At 36.5% G+C, this 19,570-nt stretch overlaps 1 protein-coding gene and 1 pseudogene across 2 annotated transcripts; both read right to left on the bottom strand.

The window, feature by feature from the left end:
• Positions 1–685: 685 nt before the first annotated feature.
• LOC122294346 (probably inactive leucine-rich repeat receptor-like protein kinase At5g48380) lies at positions 686–3,883 on the bottom strand. 2 transcript variants are annotated; one of them, XM_043102991.1, is made up of 3 exons: positions 3,428–3,883; positions 2,286–3,260; positions 686–1,963 (listed from the first exon to the last, which is right to left on the bottom strand). In XM_043102991.1, the coding sequence occupies exons 2-3, from the start codon at positions 3,129–3,131 to the stop codon at positions 947–949; spliced, it is 1,863 nt and encodes a 620-aa protein (XP_042958925.1). In that variant the 5' UTR covers positions 3,132–3,260; positions 3,428–3,883; the 3' UTR covers positions 686–946. The 2 variants fall into 2 exon arrangements, with proteins under 2 accessions (XP_042958925.1, XP_042958924.1); XM_043102990.1 differs by having other exon boundaries at positions 3,536–3,883.
• Positions 3,884–17,522: 13,639 nt separating this feature from the next.
• On the bottom strand, positions 17,523–18,486 carry LOC122293503 (annotated as a pseudogene).
• Between the last annotated feature and the right edge of the window lie 1,084 nt (positions 18,487–19,570).

Below are 19,570 nucleotides of genomic sequence, written 5' to 3'. Positions count from 1 at the left end.
ATGACTAACAACAACTTGTAAGTCAAGACATTCAAGAAAAATAAACATTTCAAATAACAGATTTTCAAGCAAGCATAGAAGAACTATTATATTTTTCACAATACAGAGATCATATATCACCTCTTCAAAATGGCAACCTCATAGAATAAAACATAAATCAATACATTTTGGATGAATGGTTTGAAAAAAATGGTGAATGGTGAAAGATGGTGCACAACTAGAGTATCAAATAGATGATTGTGTGATATTACTTCATTGGTTCATTAAAACATCAATCCAATCAAAACTACAAGGACTTTTAAATTTTAATACGAGGAAGGTAAACTGTAATTAGCCCTATGCAAAAGGAGGATTATAATTTAAACTTCTTTTGACTCTAATTATGTTATCTTGGGTGACAGAAATAGCATGAGTGCATGCACATTCAGTGGCAAGAGTGCAGATACTCCATGGTGTCCCCCCTCCCCAACATCTCCCAACCACCACCACCACCAATGGGAATATATGCACACAAAACAAAGCCGCTAGATGCTACCATATACAACATACAATAATAATGCACCAATTCAAATAAAACTCAATAATTTAACAAAACTCCAAAGAGCATGTCAAACTAATATAATCTCTAATGAATGACAGGGAAATTACCATCAATACTGAAGAATCGGTAAACCAAAGAGAGATATGGTTAACAAATTATATACAATGCAGGACTATGGATCAGATAAAGTACAAATTTGAAGATTACAAAATGATGAAAGTATAGTAATTCCTCAATACAGATGGGAGAAAAGTAGTAACTAATACATTACAATTATATGTAACACCATGTTTCATTTAAACACCGTATAACAGATAATTAAGTAACGATTATGGAGACATTTATTAATATACCTCTGCCATAACTTATCATTTTTTCTTTCGATAAGTCAGCCAAAAGACCTTATCAATTCTTCTCCTTTACCTCACGAGCAACAATAAGTTCATCCATGTAATCAACATCATCAGTGTTGGAAGGCATCAGCATCTCATCCTCAATTGTGAAATTGTATCGTTCACCAATAGCTCTTAGAAGCTGGTACACTTCAAACATAGTAGGCCTCTCCTTGGGATTTGATGCTACACAACTACATGCAACTTTAAGAAACTGAAAAGTCTCACCATCCACACCGGTCCCAACCAACGATTTATCAATGGCATAATGGAGTTGGGAGTTGCTCGACAGCTGCGTAATCCATTCTACCAAATTTCCTTTGAAGTCTTCAGGAGCTTTAGCGACATGTGTAGGTCTCTCACCAGTCACCAACTCTAGAAGCACAGTGCCAAAGCTGTAAATATCACCCTTTGGAGTGGCCACCAGAGTTCGAGCATACTCAGGAGCAACATAACCCAAATCCCCAAACTCCCCATTCACAAAAGTACTCATATGTGTATCAATTGGGTTCATGAGCCTAGCAAGGCCAAAATCAGATATTTTGGGCTCAAAATCCACATCCAGTAAGATGCATTTGGAGCTTATGTTTCGGTGGATAATACGGGGATTGCAGTTATGATGGAGCCACGCTAATGCTCTAGCTGCCCCTATCCCAATCTTTAGCCTCAAAGGCCACTCCATAAGCTTGCCACCATCATCCACATGATGCAGTTGATCATAAAGGGTACCGTTTGGCATGTGCTTGTAAACCAAAAGCCTCTCCTTCTTAGCCAGACAAAAACCTAGAAGGGGAACCAAGTTATGGTGTTTTACACTCCCAAGGGTAGCCATTTCAGACATAAATTCTTTCTCAGAGTGTTGAGATTCCTGCAACCTCTTAACCGTAAGCAAAGTGCCATCATCAAGGACTGCTTTGTACATGGTTCCTGTTCTTCCTGACCCAATGATATTGTCTTTGTTAAAGTTGTTAGTAGCCTTCATGAGATCATTGAATTTCATTTTCGAAACTGATTTTTCAAACATGGATACCTGAAGCAAAATAGCTTTATTTTAAATATAATACAGCTTGAATGAGCAATCACAGAAATTCGGTAAAATATGCAAATGCACATGTGTGTGTGTGCGCGCACCGGCGTGCGTGGTCTGTCTTTATATTTAAAAATATGTATATATATATGTGTGTGTGGAGAGAGAGAGAGAGAGAGAGAGAGAGAGAGAGAGAGAGAGAGAGAGAGAGAGAGAGAGAGAGAGAGAGAGAGAGAGAAATCAAAGGTAAAAAAGAAAAAAAAAATGAAACTACTCCCTTCACAATAATTTATGGATCAAGAAAGGGTTCATTAAGTTAGCTTGCCTTGATGCCTTTAGTTCCCTTTAAACTCTTTGCCCATTTGTTTCCTTCAGGGTCATCTTCCTTCTTCTTCACAGACACTCTACGTAACAAGAAGAACATAACAATACTCACACCTAAGGCTGAAACAGTCACCCCACCAACTGCTGCTGCCACAATAAGTACAGTGCGAGACTTCTTTGGAGCTAGCTGGCAAGGATCCAAAGGTTTCCCACATAGTCCAGGATTATTTGCAAAACTATCTTTTTGAATTGAAGAATTGGCAAAGGTAGGGACTTGCCCTGTCAAAAGATTGTTCGCCACACTAAATTGCCTAATCCGAGAAAGCAGGCTAAATTGTAGAGGAATCTGACCAGTCAACCTGTTATGGTCGAGTTTAAGTGTATTCAAATAAGTACAATTCGAAAGGTTAACAGGGATCTCCCCCGATAAATTGTTAGATGAGAGATCAAGAGATGTCACAAACGGTAGAATGTTGTTGATATCTTGCGGAATACTTCCAGACAGTTCGTTGCTAGAAAGATCTAACCCCGTTAAGCTCGAGCAATTCTTAATGCTACGAGGAAACGGGCCCTTTAGCCCCATATCTGAAAGCCGAATATTTAAAACCCTGTTCTCATCAGGGTGCCAACAATCAATCCCCGTAAATTTACAGATGAAGCCCTCGGTATTGTTCTCAAAATTCCATGAAGATTTCAAGTAACTATAAGGATCCTGGAGTGATTCCTTCAATGTTTTTAAGCAGTAAATATCGGTCTCAGTACCGTAACCCAAACTACAACTAAGTAGCAGCCAGAGAGGAGCAACGATAATGGCAGCAAGAGGTCGGCAATTCAGAACCATTGTCATCAAGATTTCCGGCAAAAGGACGGGGGAGGTACAGATTAAAAAAGAGAAGACTAACAGATTACTTTTGAATGCATACCAAGTGCTCAAAATTCTGTAACTGCAAAACCGTAGCCCTCATAACATCATATCCTGAGACAAATTCAAGACAAATACGAGTAATTAAAAACCCAATCCAGCTCTCCACATATATTCTTTTCAAAGCATACCTAGCTAGAAATATGAACACCCGAAAAACCTGAAACATCCTTATTCACATGGCGAAACAAATTTGATAAGAAATCTAAAACTTGACTTACCCAATTTCGGTTGACTGGGATGCTCTATACTCGCAAAGTCCACACTAAAGAACGAAAAAACAACTAAGCAGCTACACGAAAGGAAATTTATGAGAGAATTAAACTAACCTGAGATTGATATGTCAGAAGAAGTAACTCGGAAAGAAGGAGGAGACTCGAAAAACGAGTCTTCCGCTTTTTTCTTGGCACATAAAAGAGGTTATGAAACAACGACGAAACATCCTCCTGTCCTCGAGGATAGGTTGGAATATTCAAAGCCTGTATAAGAGCGTAAAAGCACAAGGTAAGAGAAAAGAGGATCACACTTGAATTCAACGAAGCAAGTGTGAACTGGAATAGCTTTGGTGGAAAATATGGGGATTTTTTCACAGAAAGAGAGTCGAGAAAAGGAGATGGAGGTTCATCGGGTCAAAGACGGAAGGCCACTTTGTCAAAGCTCCGAGAAGACGTTTTCAGTGCTTGACTTGTCCGCTTGTTGGTAATAAGAAGCATGACAACTGGATCGAACGGCTGAAAGAAAATACAATAAATTATAAAATAATGCTACGCATACCCGTGTGGACTACGAATGTTAATGAAGAATGGAGATAACGCGTAATTATTTTTAAAAAAAATTATTATTAAAAAATTAAAATTTTTATGTAGATTTTATATTTATTATTATTATTAAAAAAAATTATAAAATGCTTATGTATTTTAATATTATAAATATCATTTCTCTTAATTATATCTTAAAATATAAAAATAGAAAATAGATAAAATTTGAAAAGTTACGTTATATATAATTATTTTTTTTTATATTTTTTATGCATTCTATTGATGTGATTGGTTAAAATAATTATTTTATATTAAAAAGTAGCACAATCAATCACATTAATAGAATGCATAATAACTATACAAAAATAACTACACATAAAATTTTTAAAATGTGAAAGGGTAGATTTTTACTACCAAACCAAAAGAATCTAAGGTCTCGTTTATTTTTAGAGATGAGATAAATTGAGATTAAAATTGAAAGTTGAATAAAATATTATTAAAATATATTATTTTTGTATAAGAATTTGAAAAGGTTGAATTGTTAGTTTTATTTTATGTGAAAATTTATGAATGTTGTAATAATTAGATCAAATGAGATGAAAATTTTTGTGAAAGTGAACGTCCTTCTGAAAATAAATCTAATTATTAAATAAGTAAATAAAATCATTTCACTCAAGTAATAATCCCAACTTATAATAGGAGTGATAATTTGTTTAGAAAAAAATGATATTACAATTTTATCGTGTGTAAATCTCGAATAATTCCTTATAAAAAGATCGACAAATAAATTTATATAAAAATAATTTTTTTAATAATAAATCCTACTTTATTATTAAGAAAGTATACAAAATTTACACATTTAAAATTATAGATAACATTACTTTTTATTTTAAATAAAGTTAAATGTAGGTTTTAAAGAGTGAAGGTCTTCCACGAGTCTTTGAAAAAGTGATTCCCGTGGAAAAAAAGGAAAGTAATTTATTAACTTATACAATGATGCTCGTATCAATCATTATTCATTTATGTTTATTTTTTTAAAAGTAGAATATATAATGAGTTTTTTAATATAAATATTGTGATATAAAGATTATTTAATCCAAATTATATATTTAATTTTTTGGGTTATTAATTAGCCAAATTAAGAATAATAGTTCGATAAAATTGAAAAGTTGTAGTTGTTCCTATTAATATTTATGTAAATATTTGATAGTATTTTATCATTTTCTAAAATGATTATTGTATTCATTTTTATAAAAATAATACACCAAAGAATGACGTCCACTGGAAAAGAAACAACACACACTACTGTCCATAGTATCCGAGATGACCGATTGAGAACATTAAAACAATTCAAGGGATTTTGAATTAATTATTAAAACTGAATTTCAATGAAATTAATCAGTTAGCAACTTGGCCCCTTCTCATGATAGAGACGTGTCGTCCCGATTGTGTGTCTCCGATAATATTTTTTTATTTTTTTATTTAATAATTAAGAAAATATTTTTTAGCGATGTTATAATTTTAAAGAAGAAAATTCAAAAATATAATAATAAATAAATGAAAAAAATCTCGGGACCTCTACATCATCGGTCTCTATTGACATCTATTTCACGTCAACACCAATACATTTAAGACATGCATATGCTAAAATATAATATTAGAAAAAAATATATATATATATATTTAGAAGTTAAAAGCTAAAAACTAACAAACAAATTTCCTATATATTTAAAATATATATATATATATATGCACATAAAATCATTTACACGCTCTAATTTTAAATGATGAATATTTTTATAAAATAAGATTGGATTATAAAAATAACATCAATTTAAAACATAATTGATAATTATATTAATAATTATAACAAAAATTATGCACTCTAAAAAGTATCGTAAGAGTCACGTTTGACTCATTCCTAACACAATGGTCAATGGTCGTGAGAAGAGAAATGCTTTAGGCTCGTTTGAGAAGTGAGATAAAAGAAAAATTTTGTAAATAGTTTGTTAACAGTTGTAAGATAATTTGAGCTGGATATTTTTTAAATTTTAAAAAATTAAATAGAAAAAATTGAATAAAAAATATTATGAAATTCAAATATTATAAGAATATAGTTTTATAATATTATTTTTAATTGAAGATTTGAAAAGTTAAAATTATTTTTTATTTTTTATTTAAAAGTTTGAAAGTACTGTAATGATTAGTTTGAAAATTTTATATTTAAATTTTGTTTAAAAATAAAATAAAATGAGATAAAATAAAATCATAAGAGGGAAATACCAACCTCAATATATATAATTCGTGTCACCATAACCCAAGTAGTGGTGACTTTCTTATTCATGCAACATGTCAGTTTGGTACAACTATATATGACTATAACAAAGTTTTAAGGTTCTCTTTAATTTTTGTATGAATTTAAGGATGTTAATTTAAATGAAAGAGAGATAGATACATGAAATGGGATTTGCAATATTTATTATATATTTAATGTTATTCAAAAAATTTATAAGGTAATGATAATTTATGTATAACCCATTCACGTGTCTATATCTCTTGTAAGGGAGGGGCTACTAGCCAGATAGGCGTAAGATGAAGTTTTATATCCACTAATAACAACATGACATGTAGAAGCTTCACAAAGATGAATAATAAAAGTGCATGTAATGTATCCGATTCACTGTACCCTTCTCCCCCCTCCGCCCAAATAATCTTGATTCACTATGCCCTTCAAAAAAGAAAAAAATCCGATCTCCCCCCTCATCCCTACCTCGTCGCTCGTCATCCCCCTTTCCAATCTGTTCGCCTCTCTCTCCACAGTTGATCTCACTAAGAATCTCTCTCTCTCTCCCCTTCGAACGTCTCACCATCTCTTTCAAAATATCCATCTGTAAGTTGCATTAATCGCAAATGGCACAGCAGTTACTGGTTTCTCACCACCACCACCACCAGGAATCCATATTCTTGGAGGAAGATTAGAAGAGCTTCAAAGAATAAAAAATGTCTCAACCTTGTGTGCGGAATTGTTGTGCAACATAAAAATGATTATTGACCCCTTACACCAACTAGCAAACAGACCTATGAACCCATTATGGAATTAGTGGTTAGAAGGACCCCAAGATTCATACTATTGAACGTGCCAAATTCTTTGAGTAAATGTTATGAAATGTGTAGATTGAACATATTCACTTTACAATTTGCAATCTATTTTGATAAATAGTGTACATGAATATATGTAGTTCTCGGGGGGAAAAAAAAAAACTACTATCGCGATTTGCTAGCTTGAATATAAGGACAAAGTTTTTTGCTTGGTTAGTGAAATGGCAAAAGAGGGGGATGGGTTCGATAAACTGATCCATCTGTAGTGGTTTTCAAAGATGAGATGAGATTGGTTCGACGAAGGTTTTCGACAGAGATGGGATGGGTTTTTGACGAAGAGAGAGGTTTTTTATGGAGACTATAGGTTTTCGACAAGAGAAGATAGAGAAGTGAGATTTTTAAGGGAGAAGAAAGAGAGGAAGCGATGGTGGAGACTATAGGTTTGAATAGAGCTGAGAGAAGAGGGAGATTTTTAGGGGAGAAGAAAGAGAGGAAGCAAGGGGTTTAAGAATGGGAAAAGGGAGGCTGGAGTCACCCTCATGGTAATCCTCATAAGATTATTACGTGTTGAAATTTTACTGAATAGTGTAAAAGGGTAAGGGAAAGACACCCAGCCTGTTTGAAGCTTTTCCCCCCTTGTAATACTTTAACTTAAAGAGCATTTGTTTCCCTATGATAATATACATAATGCTATAGTTATGCAACCTTAAATTAGAAGCAATATTACTATTTATCTAAAGTTTTGTCATTTTTGGTCATGCTTGTTGAAATAACATATTTTAAGTGATTTTAGATGTTAATTACTTTAAATGAAGATTATTAAAATTATTTCACATCGTTGAATATGGATACGACAAAATTCAAGTAAAAAACATTTTTCTCTAATTACTTGTAGAAAAATAAAAACAAAAAAATGTTTTCACTAATTTTTTGTTACCTAAGGAAATAATAAAAAATGATAACGGTTAAACAAATGATTAATAATTTGGAGTTACTGTTAATGAGTCAGTGATCCTCTTCAAAGGAATAAACTTGTCACAAGACAAGCGGAGAAAACGATGCCATTGCTACTAGATAGAATTATAAATGGCCCAATCAAATCAATCTCATACCCTTTTCTTTTAGAGAGGCACTTTGCAACAGCCCAGTTGCAAATGGGCGAAAAGCAACCCACCAATGGGCTTGCTCCACGTAAGGTAAAGAGGTCTAGATAAAGTGGAATGGAAAGCAGCTAATAAATCCCTCTAATAGCATAACTCATTACTGCACTCTTCCTTCCCCTTTGAATCTAGCAAAAGCTCACTGCACCAAAAATCCATCCTTTCCCTCCAATTTGATTTTTCCTCCGAAATTTTTTTGAGATCCTGCCATTGCTGCCACTAATGGTTTGATTTTATCTCTTTATTTATCTCTTTTGCTTAGTGAATTTCTCTTTCAAACTTTATCAAAGATTGAAAAAATGGGTTAGTTGTGCCTCCAAACTCACTTATCAATGCAAAAGCTAAAGGTGATACGTCCTTTTCTTTTGGTCTTCTCTTGTTGATTTGTTGAGATTAATGGAGTGGGGAAGACAAAGAGCAACTCAAAACCCATTGAGACATTTCTACAAACAGTTGCTATACTATGCTATGCATTTCTCACATTAGTTATTATATGCCTAAAAATTTCCATAACCCAAATTACAATCACACCCAGATTACACTCATAGCAAGAAATTCAATTTAACTCCAATACAAGACTAAGCATTTTGGTCACCGGGTTTTCTCTTTAAGTGAAAAACATCCCACCGTGTGAAATTTACTTGCCTTGGAACCGTGTGAAATTCACTTTGTTCTGGGGATTGCGCGCGCACTATCCAGGATGTGCTCCGTCATTGGTCTGTGTGAGCTCCGTCGTAGTAGTGTAAGAGATAAGTGGGGTGAGTCTGTGTGAGCTCTGTCGCATTCGCGAGGGGGGGGGGGAGGGGGAAGTTTGGGTAGGCAAAGTAAAAACATGATGCACGGGTGAGTTTGTGTAAGGGATAAAATCTGGTGTAGGCAAGTGTATAACACCCAACCAATATGCTGACATGGCAGGATGGGATTGGAGGGCCGGTAGTGGCTTGAGACCAGACGAGCTATCCACCAGGTTTTCTCTTTCTTTTGGCTACTCCTCTCTCTCTCTCTCTCTCTCTCTCTCTCTCTATATATATATATATATTTGACGCACACGAGCTCCTCTGGCTGCTCAATCTCATGATATGAGGCAAGTATTCTTTCCTATTGTTATTTCTTCTTCATTTTCGTACTCTATTTCTTCTAATCGGTGTTTGGATTTTACTTAAATTATTAGAGCTTGCTTTGTTTTGCTACTTAGGGTTTCTTGCACATGAACTTGTAGGGCTTGTTGTTCTCAAATCTTGGTTGTTTTTTTTTTTTTTTTTTTTTTTTAATTTTTTATTTTTATGGTTAAGTTTTTCTACTACATTTCTCACTAAGTTTAAGCATTGGATTGATAAGAGAATTTGGGCTAAATTACACTCTCGTATCACCCTGCTTGGGTCAGATCGGATGGCTTAGGAGGGGTTTGTGTTTTGGTTCTTCTTTGCATGTATATGACATTCATTTTGTTTCTGTATTGGAACATAATCATCATCAGCACACTGCCCCTGCTCATACGTCTAATGGTGCTGAGAGAGAATGTGGAGAAGGATGATGCGCGAATCTGTTATGGACATTTTTGTATTTTTTGACTGTACCCGAATTGTATAGTTTATTATTTACAATTGTATATTTCTTTGCTTTTGGTTAGTTTGTTTGTTATACAGACGCACTACATATATTGAGTGCCTCTCCCTCTGTAAATTCAATTTTTTGATAAATGAATTCTTCTTTGCATTCTCTCAAGGATCGTTACCTTTTGTCATCTTCTTGAATTTCATTTTCTTACATGGTATCAAAAGCAAAGGTTTTCATCTAAGATTTCTCAATGGAGGTGACGAATACAGATGCCAAAACGAATTCCGATAAGTCTTCCCCCACATCCATCGTTCTTGATTTCAGCAATGTCATCAACACATACTACTTAGACCATGGAGATAATCCCTCCATTCCTCTGGTACCAGACTTACTTACCATAGACAACTACACAGTCTGGTCCAGAGCCATGTGGCCAGCATTACGAGCAAAAAATAAACTTGGCTTCATCAATGGTACAATACCCAAAACCAAGGATCCGAGTGATCCACTTTTTGATGCTTGGGAACAGTACAACGACCTTGTAGTTTCATGGCTGCAAAATTCCGTTAGCCAAACACTCAAGTCCAGCATTGCTTTGGTTGATGAAGCCTCTGTCATCTGGGAAGAGCTGAAGGACCGATTTACGCAGTAAAACGGCCCACGCATTTTTCAGTTAAAGAAAGCCTTAGCTGGCCTACAACAAGAACAAGACTCTGTAAGTATTTACTTTAGAAAATTGAAATCTCTGTGGAATGAACTGGGTATTTATGACCCCATTCCTAGCTGTGATTGTGGGAAACTTAAGGTGTTATTTGATAGATACCAACGGGACTGCGTGATTCAATTCTTAATGGGTTTGAATGATTCATACTCTAACACCAGAGACCAAGTCATGATGCTAGACCCTTTAACACCCATAAACAAAGTTTTCTCTATGATTCAGCAATAAGAGGCACAACACCGTATGCTCTTCGGTGTACCCTCTGTTGACTTCATGGCTTTAGCCGTAAAGAAGGGTCACATAGTTTTTAAAGCAAACACCAAGCCATCAACTACATCCAAACGTGAAAGGTCTTTTTATACCCATTGCAAGATATAGGGACACATTAGAAAATTATTTTAAAGCTAGAAATACTGAACCTTTCATCTGTGGCCACTGTCACATTATTGGACACACTATAGAAAAATGTTTCAAGATTCACGGCTACCCCCCAGGACACAAACTGTACAATAAGAACAAACAACCTGTTTTCTCTGCTAACCTGTCTTGTGAAGAAGAAAAGGAGGATTCAGAGTAGAAAATGTCCTTTACAAAGAATCAATACCATCAGCTATTGTCCCTATTGCAGCAAAATGACTCTTCCACTACTAAGCACTTTGTCAACCACGTCCAAAACGGCTTTCATCTCCTCTCCAAATGATTCAAAAGCAACGAATATGTCTGGTATATCTTTTAGCCTCACTGCTTTAGCACAAACACAAGCACATCCTACTAATGTGCCTTGGATCTTTCTTCCTTACAATTACTGCTCAAGTCTCTTACATGGTCAAGCTCCCTAATAGGAGTGATGCACTTGTCACACACATAGACACAGTAAAAATCAGTGACACTTTGTTTCTTAAAAATGTCTTGTGCGTGCCATCTTTCTATTTCAATCTAATCTCTGCCAAACATCTTACCAATACACTTATGTTGCCTTATTTTCTTCTCACATTCTTGCTTTCTTCAGGACCTTTTGTCTCGGACAATGATTGGAGTGGGTGAATTGAAGAATGGCCTGTACCACCTACAAGCAACTGAGGTGTCTCCAATGGCCTTAGTTGATCATTTTTCATTTTCTTTACACAAAAATATTTCAGTTTCAACTGTTACCAACAACAATACCATTGTATCCAACCTATGGCATTATTGACTTAGTCACACACCTTTATCAAAGTTAATTTTAATTTTTGATCAATTTGTGATCCTGTTGTTTGATCTCAATTGTCTTCAATTAATAACAGTCCATGTTGTATTTGTCTTATGGCCAAGCAACACAAACTTCCCTTTCCAAACAACAGTCACAAAAGCTCACCAAACTTTCGAACTCATCCACTGTGACATTTGGGGACCCAATTCCATTGAAGCTCATGATGGATCCAAATACTTGTTGACTATAGTTGATGACTATTCTCGAAGCATTTGGATATATCTACTCAAAACAAAATCTGAAACCAGAGCGTGCATAGAAGCGTTCTATAATCTTGTCCAAACTCAATTTAATGCAAAAGTCAAGATCCTTAGAAGTGACAATGGTTTGGAATTTCAAATGAAAGAGTTCTTCAATCAAAAGGGATTTATACATCACAAAACATGTGTTGAAACCCCACAACAAAATAAGGTTGCTGAGCGAAAACATCAACATCTCCTAAACATAGCTCGAGCCCTCCAATTTTAGCCCAAAACTCCACCACAACATTGGCATGATTGCATACTTATAACAGCCTATATCATCAATCGTATACCCACTCCCACCTTATCAAATAAAACCCCATTTGAAATATTATTTAACTCACGCCCATCCTATAATCACATGAGAGTATTTGATTGTCTTGCTTTTGCATCTACTCTCTCCCAAGGCCGAAAGAAATTCGATTCTCGTGCTCGAAAGTGCGTCTTCCTTGTATATCCCTTGGGCACAAAGGGATACAAACTTCTTGATCTTGACACAAGAACCACATTCATTTCTAGAGATGTTATTTTCCACGAAACAATTTTCCCTTTCCACACCATACATGCCTCTGCACATCCTAATCCGACCCCCTTCATCACTTTGCCTGATCCTATCATTCCCAATCAACCAAGTCCCTTTTTCACTCCCACCCACACTTCATTCACTCCTACGCCCACAGCTACACCAACCTCATCATCACCAGTAGCTCATTCCCTACCCTTAAACTCAGAAAACACATCATCATCAGTAGCTCATTCCTTGGCCTCAAACTCAGAAAACACCCAGTTGACCTCCCTAATGACTGATGATTCACCATCACCTGTTTCTCAACACACCACCAGCCCTGCTCCCATTGTTGAACACCCACCTCTTCACAGGTCAACTCGAGCTCGAAGAGCACCACAGTAACTGCAGGAGTTCCACTGCCAGCAAGCTCTCTTCAATTCATTCACTCCAAAGTCGACCAAGGCTTCAGGAACTCACTCATGTATACCTTTTCCTCTCACTAATTCACTTTCTTACCATCGTTTCTCTCCACATTTTGCATCATTCTCTATCTTCTTCACAACTTGACCCACACACGTATCAACAAGCTGTCAAGGACCCTGGCTGGTGCAAGGTAATGAAAGAAGAACTGGCTGCTTTGGAACAAAACAAAACTTGAGTCGTGACTGACCTACCTCCCGGTAAAGTAGCCATCAATTGCAAATATGCCTACAAGACCAAATATCAGTCAGATGGAACTGTTGAAAGAAAGAAAGCCTGATTAGTTGCTAAAGGGTACACATAGCAAGAGGGAATCGATTATCATGAAACTTTTTCTCCAGTGGCAAAAATGGTCAATGTCCGAACCCTCTTGGCATTAGCAACTATTCGAGGATGGCACCTCCAACAATTATACATTAAAAATGCTTTTCTCAATGAAGAATTGCATGAGGAAGTCTACATGCATTTACCCCCGGGATATCACAAAGGCAAGTCTGGCCAAGTCTGTCGATTACTTTGTAGCCTTTATGGCCTTAAACAGGCCTTTCAACAATGGTATGAAAAATTTTCTACCTCACTTCTAGCCTTCACTTTCACACAATCAAGATCAGATTATAGTCTTTTTACTTAGCACGATGGCACTCATTTTTCTACACTACTAGTTTACGTCGATGATACAGTAGTTGCCAGCTCTTCACTCGAGTCTATTGCCAAAAAATCAAAGTCTTCCTGAACCAAAAATTCAAAATCAAAGATTTGGGAACTTTGTGGTACTTCCTCGATATTGAAGTTGCTAGATCTTCAAACGGCATCCACATATGCCAACGGAAATATCCACTTGATATTTTGGCAAATTCGGGTATTTTAGAAGTTAAACCTACCAAAGTTCCCATGGAACAAAACCACCAACTCAGCAAAGACACAGGACAACCACTACCATATCCTAGTTCTTACAGATGCCTTATAAGCAGACTCCTGTACCTCACAATCACACGGCCAGACATCAGCTACCCAATGCAAATTCTTAGTCAGTTCATGGCACAACCCTCTTCCCTACATCTTGCTGCATCTCATAAAATCCTCAAGTATTTGAAAGAAACTCCTGGTCAAGGCGTTCTTTTCTCATTCTCATCTAAACTCCAACTCAAAGGCTAATGTGATTTCAATTAGGCTGCATGTCCCGACACACGACGATCCATTATAGGTTATTGTATCTTGTTGGGCTCCTTCCTCATCTCATGGAAGTCTAAGAAACAAAATATGGTATCTCGATCATCAGTCGAGGCTGAATACTGATCTATGGCTTCTACTTGCTCAAAATTTACTTGGTTGTGTCAACTTCTCAAGAATATTCATGTACCACATCCTCAAAATGCTCTATTACTATGTGATAATCAGGCTGCCTTGCATATTGCAGCTAATCTAGTTTTTCACGAGCACACAAAGCACATCGAAGTAGATTGTCACTTGTTCCGTGACAAGATTCAAGATGGTAGTGTTGAAACAATTCATGTTCCTACTCAGTTGCATTAGGCGAACATCTTTACCAAATCCATTTCTTCCCAAGTCTTATCTACTCATCTCTCCAAGATAGAAATAGTTCATCTCTATTTTCCATCTAGCGGGGGGTATTGGAACATGATCATCATCAACACACTACCCCTACTCATACGCTCAATGGTGCTGATGAAATGCATGCAACAAGCTCACGTGTTTGTATAGGAGCTGAGAGAAAATGTGGAGAAGGATGATGCGCAAATCTGTTATGAGCATTTTTGTATTTTTTGGCTATACCAGAATTGTATAGTTTATTATTTACAATTGTATATTCCTCTGCTTTTAGTTAGTTAGTTTGTTACATAGACGCACTACATATATTGAGTGCCTCTCCCTCTATAAATTCAATTTTTGGATGAATGAACACTTCTTTGCATTCTCCCAAAGATCGTTGCCTTTTGTCATCCTCTTAAATTTCATTTTCTTACATTTTGTGCTTTGTTTTCTGCTCAATGTCTGGTTGGTTAAGTTGTCTCTAGTTGGTGCTAGAATGGACTGTGGGCCATCAACTTATTAAGCTGGTACCTGATTGGCTTTCCCCCTACTTGATGCTTAGGTGTCGTACACATACTCTTTGCCCTTTTTGGTTTAGTACTAGAGTTTCAAATGAATTAGGAGCAGGGAACCCACAAGCTGCTTGTGTAGCTCTCTTTGCCGTGTTGTTTCTTGCAGTCACAGAAACAAGTTAAAGCAATTGTTTTTAGTATTGACTTATAGAATGACTGGTCTATCTATATCATCGTGACAAGAAGACCTCAAATTCTTTGTAACGATGGAAGTTGTCTTGAATAATCAGCTAATGGCTAAACTGTATGAACCAAATGTAAAAATCTGCATTGTTAAATAGAAACTCTTTAATAATTTCCTATTCATACACGTACTCTTTCCTGATTTTATAATTAGAAGGAAAACTGTTGTCATGTTTTACAAAGAATAGAAGGGAAATAATAAAGAAATAATTCTAGTGTTTCAAGTTACTTTCTCACAACTTATTAATACAACTCAAAAATAGGCAAGAGGCTATATTTCATCTACATCCAAATATGCATTTGAGATATTGCATGAATATCCTGAAAACTTCAAATGTTGTGTTAATTGATCAAGCATCGAGTATATACTGCTCCAAATTTCATGACTCTTGTCGTCAACCAGAAATTCATGAACACAACCATCAATCTCGATGAGGCTAATTGCTCTACAATTTTTGATCCCACAGTCATCCATTAGTTTCCTTATCTTCTTCACTTCTTCCCATCTCACAACTTCACAGTATATGTTTGAGAGAAGCACGTAAAGCCCCGAATTATATGGCTCCATCACCAAAAGCTGCTTGAGAATTTGCCTCCCAACCTCTATATTACCATAGGTCCTACGAGCATCGAGAAAGGCACACCAAACCACAACATCAACAAGTGCATCAAAATAAATTCCATCAACAAGAGCATCAACAAGTGCATCAATTCAATTTAAATAATGTGGCCCAAATGCCATCTCTCAACTTCATAGTATATGATTGACACTCAGGATTTAAACATTGTTAATGCAAAAGAAACTATAAATGGTTAGGAAACAAATGAAAGAAGTCCAGAACTGCAAGGAAAGTTAAATCTTATTACTCCCCTCCTCTTATACACCTAGTCTCTCCTTTTTTCTTTTTGTTTTTCAAAAGAAGGACGGCACCTTCTAAAATTTATTCAAAATAAAACACCTCCTGAAGAGGCACGAAACAATACAAACTCCAAACATTATGTAAAGTAACGAGCAACAGCAAGACTGAAAGTAAAAACTCTAAGAGACATAAAATCAAATAGATAGGCTCTAAGGTAAGTGAGGCCGAGCTTCTCCATTCTAAGCATGCCTTTCAACTGCCATGGTATCTTATCAACATCAACAAAACTCAACAATTCTTGTGGCTCAACAATTAGCGTAAACTAAAGACTAAAGACTGAAACAATAGAAAATCCTCCCCCCCCCCCCCCCCCCCCCCCCCCCCCCCCCCCAAAAAAAAAACCTTGATTAAACTGGGATATAAATGATAAATGTTGTGTACAACCACCATAGCTCAACAATGAGGAACACACACTGGGCTAGGACACTCATTCTAATAGATTCAAGTTCTGCCAATTAACTATTTCTAACCTTTTAAAGGAATTTCAAGTATAGCTGGAAATGATAGAAGATCTATTGCAAAATTCTTTTTTAAACAAAAAGTAAGAGCTTCAGACAAAAGAACTAAATTGAATTTCAAAATAAAAACTGGAAGAAGAAGAATAAAATCTGAGATGACATACAGATATTAGGATTAGGATTAGGGTTTCCAAATTTCGAAATCCGGTGCAATGGGGGATTGAAGAAACACTACCAATGGGGGATTTTGATTCTGTTACTTTGGAAACCTGTGTTTGTCTTCGTGGGTAGATGCCAAAGATGAGAAGAAGACCCAAAATCGCCAAATTTGCTCTTTAGGGCATGCGACCACATACTACTATAAGCATGAGAAGAAGAAGATGAGAATAATCTAACCTGTGTTCGTCTTTGTGAGTAGATGAAGAAGATGAGGAGAAGACCCACCCTTGCTCTATTCACGGGTAGAAAGAAGACGGACCTTGCTCTGTTTATGGTTTCGTGTTCTGTCGTTTGAGTTAAAATTAAAACGCGCCGTTTCAATTTTTTCACGTGGAAGGACGAGTACGCAGGGGGTTTCCCACACTAGGTGCAAGTAAATTTATTCTTTCTTAAAACACCCGGAGAAACATTTCTGTCTCTCTCTCACGCGCACACCCCAACCGAGACAATGACTCCACATTTGAGACCACAAATCTTGTATTCAGAGCCATAAAATCAATGTCACCATTACTTTTGGGTGGTTATCTAAATGGACAAGGAGAAAACACCCCAAAGAATTCTACTGAAAGGATTTAGATGATGGAAGAAAATTGTCAATCCAATCAGTTCTATGTTTTGCTCCTGTTCCTTAGTTTTTGTATTGCTTGACCACCTCCAATATGGTTGCCTTGGTCATTGATGCCATTGTTAATATAACTGCTTTGTGGGAATTTTTAGATGCTTCTGCCTCTGCTATTTAGACAAAAAATAAATGTTAAATGGCCTAGGGGGTGGGTATGGGTGATGCTTGATGGGCGCATTTGTTTCCTTCAGGGTCATCTTCCTTCTTCTTCACAGACATTCTACATAACAAGCAGATAATAACAATACTCACACCTAAGGCTGAAAAAGTCACCCCACCAACTGCTGCTGCCTTAGTAAGTATAGTGCGAGACTTCTTTGGAGCTGGCTAGCAAGGATCCAAAGGTTTCCCACATAGTCCAAGATTATTTGCAAAACTATCTGCTAGAATTGAAGAATTGGCAAAGGTAGCGACTGGCCCTGTCAAAAGATTGTTCGCCACACTAAATTGCTTAATCCGAGAAAGCGGGCCAAATTATGGAGGAATCTGACCAGTCAACCTGTTATGGTCGAGTTTAAGTATATTCAAATAAGTACAATTCGAAAGGCTAACGGGGATCTCCCCCGATAAATTGTTAGATGAGAGATCAAGAGCTGTCACAAACGGTAGAATGTCGTAGATATCTAGCGGAATACTTCCAAACAGTTCATTGCCAGAAAGATCTAACCCTGTTAAGCTCGTGCAATTCTGAATGCTATGAGGAAACGGGCCCTTTAGCCCCATATCTGAAAGCCAAATATTTAAAACCATGTTCTCATCAGGGTGCCAACAATCAATGCCCGTAAATTTACAGATGAAGCCCTCGGTATTGTTCTCAAAATTCCATGAAGATTTCAAGTAATTATAAGGATCCTTGAGTGATTCCTTCAATGTTTTTAAGCAGTAAATATCGGTCTCAGTACCGTAACTCAAAATACAACCAAGTAGCAGCTAGAGAGGAGCAACGATAATGGCAGCAAGAAGTCGGCAATTCAGAACCATTGCCATCAAGATTTCTGGCAAAGGGACGAGGGAGGTACAGATTAAAAAATAGAAGACTACAGATTACTTTTGAATGCATACCAAGTGCTCAAAATTTTGTAACTGCAAAACCGTAGCCCTCATAACATCATATCCTGAGACAAATTCAAGACAAACAAGAGTAAGTAAAAACCCAATCCAGCTCTCCACATATATTCTTTTCAAAGCATACCTAGCTAGAAATTGTTGGGAACTGGTCGGAGGCAGAGATGAACCTAAATGAAATGAGAGACGAAATTTAACGTGGTTCGGCAATTGCCTACATCCACAGCTGCTGTGATTTCACTATGAAATAATCTTTACAAAGAAAAACTCTCTCTGTTTCTCTCTCTGCTCACCCTTTCTCTTCCTCTATTTTTTCTTCCGCACACTCACTACGTTCTGCACAATTAAGCTCTCCTATTTATAGGAGAGCAATCCGTAATTGGTGCAGCAATTTGCTGCATCAATTACGGAAGTGGGTTGATAATAAACTAGAAATTAATGGTGGGTGGGTTGCATAACCCACTAACCCACTAATTGTTGTCTCCACTCATTATTGTCTCCACTCATTGTTGTCTCCACTCATTGTTGTCTCCAATCATAACAATCTCCCACTTGGAGACAAATTAGTCTACATATCTTCATAGCAACCATCACAGCAACTTCAAGTCATGCCTTTAAGTATGGAGGCCAACTGAAGCTACACACAGCTTCAGTTTGTCAGCAGTAACTACTTTTGTGAGCATGTCTGCTGGGTTCTTCGATCCTCGAATCTTCTCAAGTATCAGTTGTCCACTATCGAGAAGAGATCGGATAAAATGGTATCGCAACTGTATGTGTTTCGTTTTGGAATGAAAGGCTGGATTCTTTGCAAGAAAAATAGCACTCTGACTATCACTGTGCAGAATACCTTTTTCATTCTTCTTTCCCAATTCTTCCAAAAATGACTGCAACCAAACCATTTCCTTCCCTGCTTCAGTTATAGCAACGTATTCCGCTTCTGTAGTTGAGAGAGCAACAATCTTCTGTAACTTAGAAGCCCACGATACAGCTGTACCACCCA

Source organism: Carya illinoinensis, chromosome 14, assembly GCF_018687715.1.
Source record: "Carya illinoinensis cultivar Pawnee chromosome 14, C.illinoinensisPawnee_v1, whole genome shotgun sequence".
NCBI lineage: Eukaryota > Viridiplantae > Streptophyta > Magnoliopsida > Fagales > Juglandaceae > Carya > Carya illinoinensis.
The sequence above is the reverse complement of the archived record's forward strand: the minus strand, read 5'-3'. Positions and strand labels throughout refer to the sequence as shown.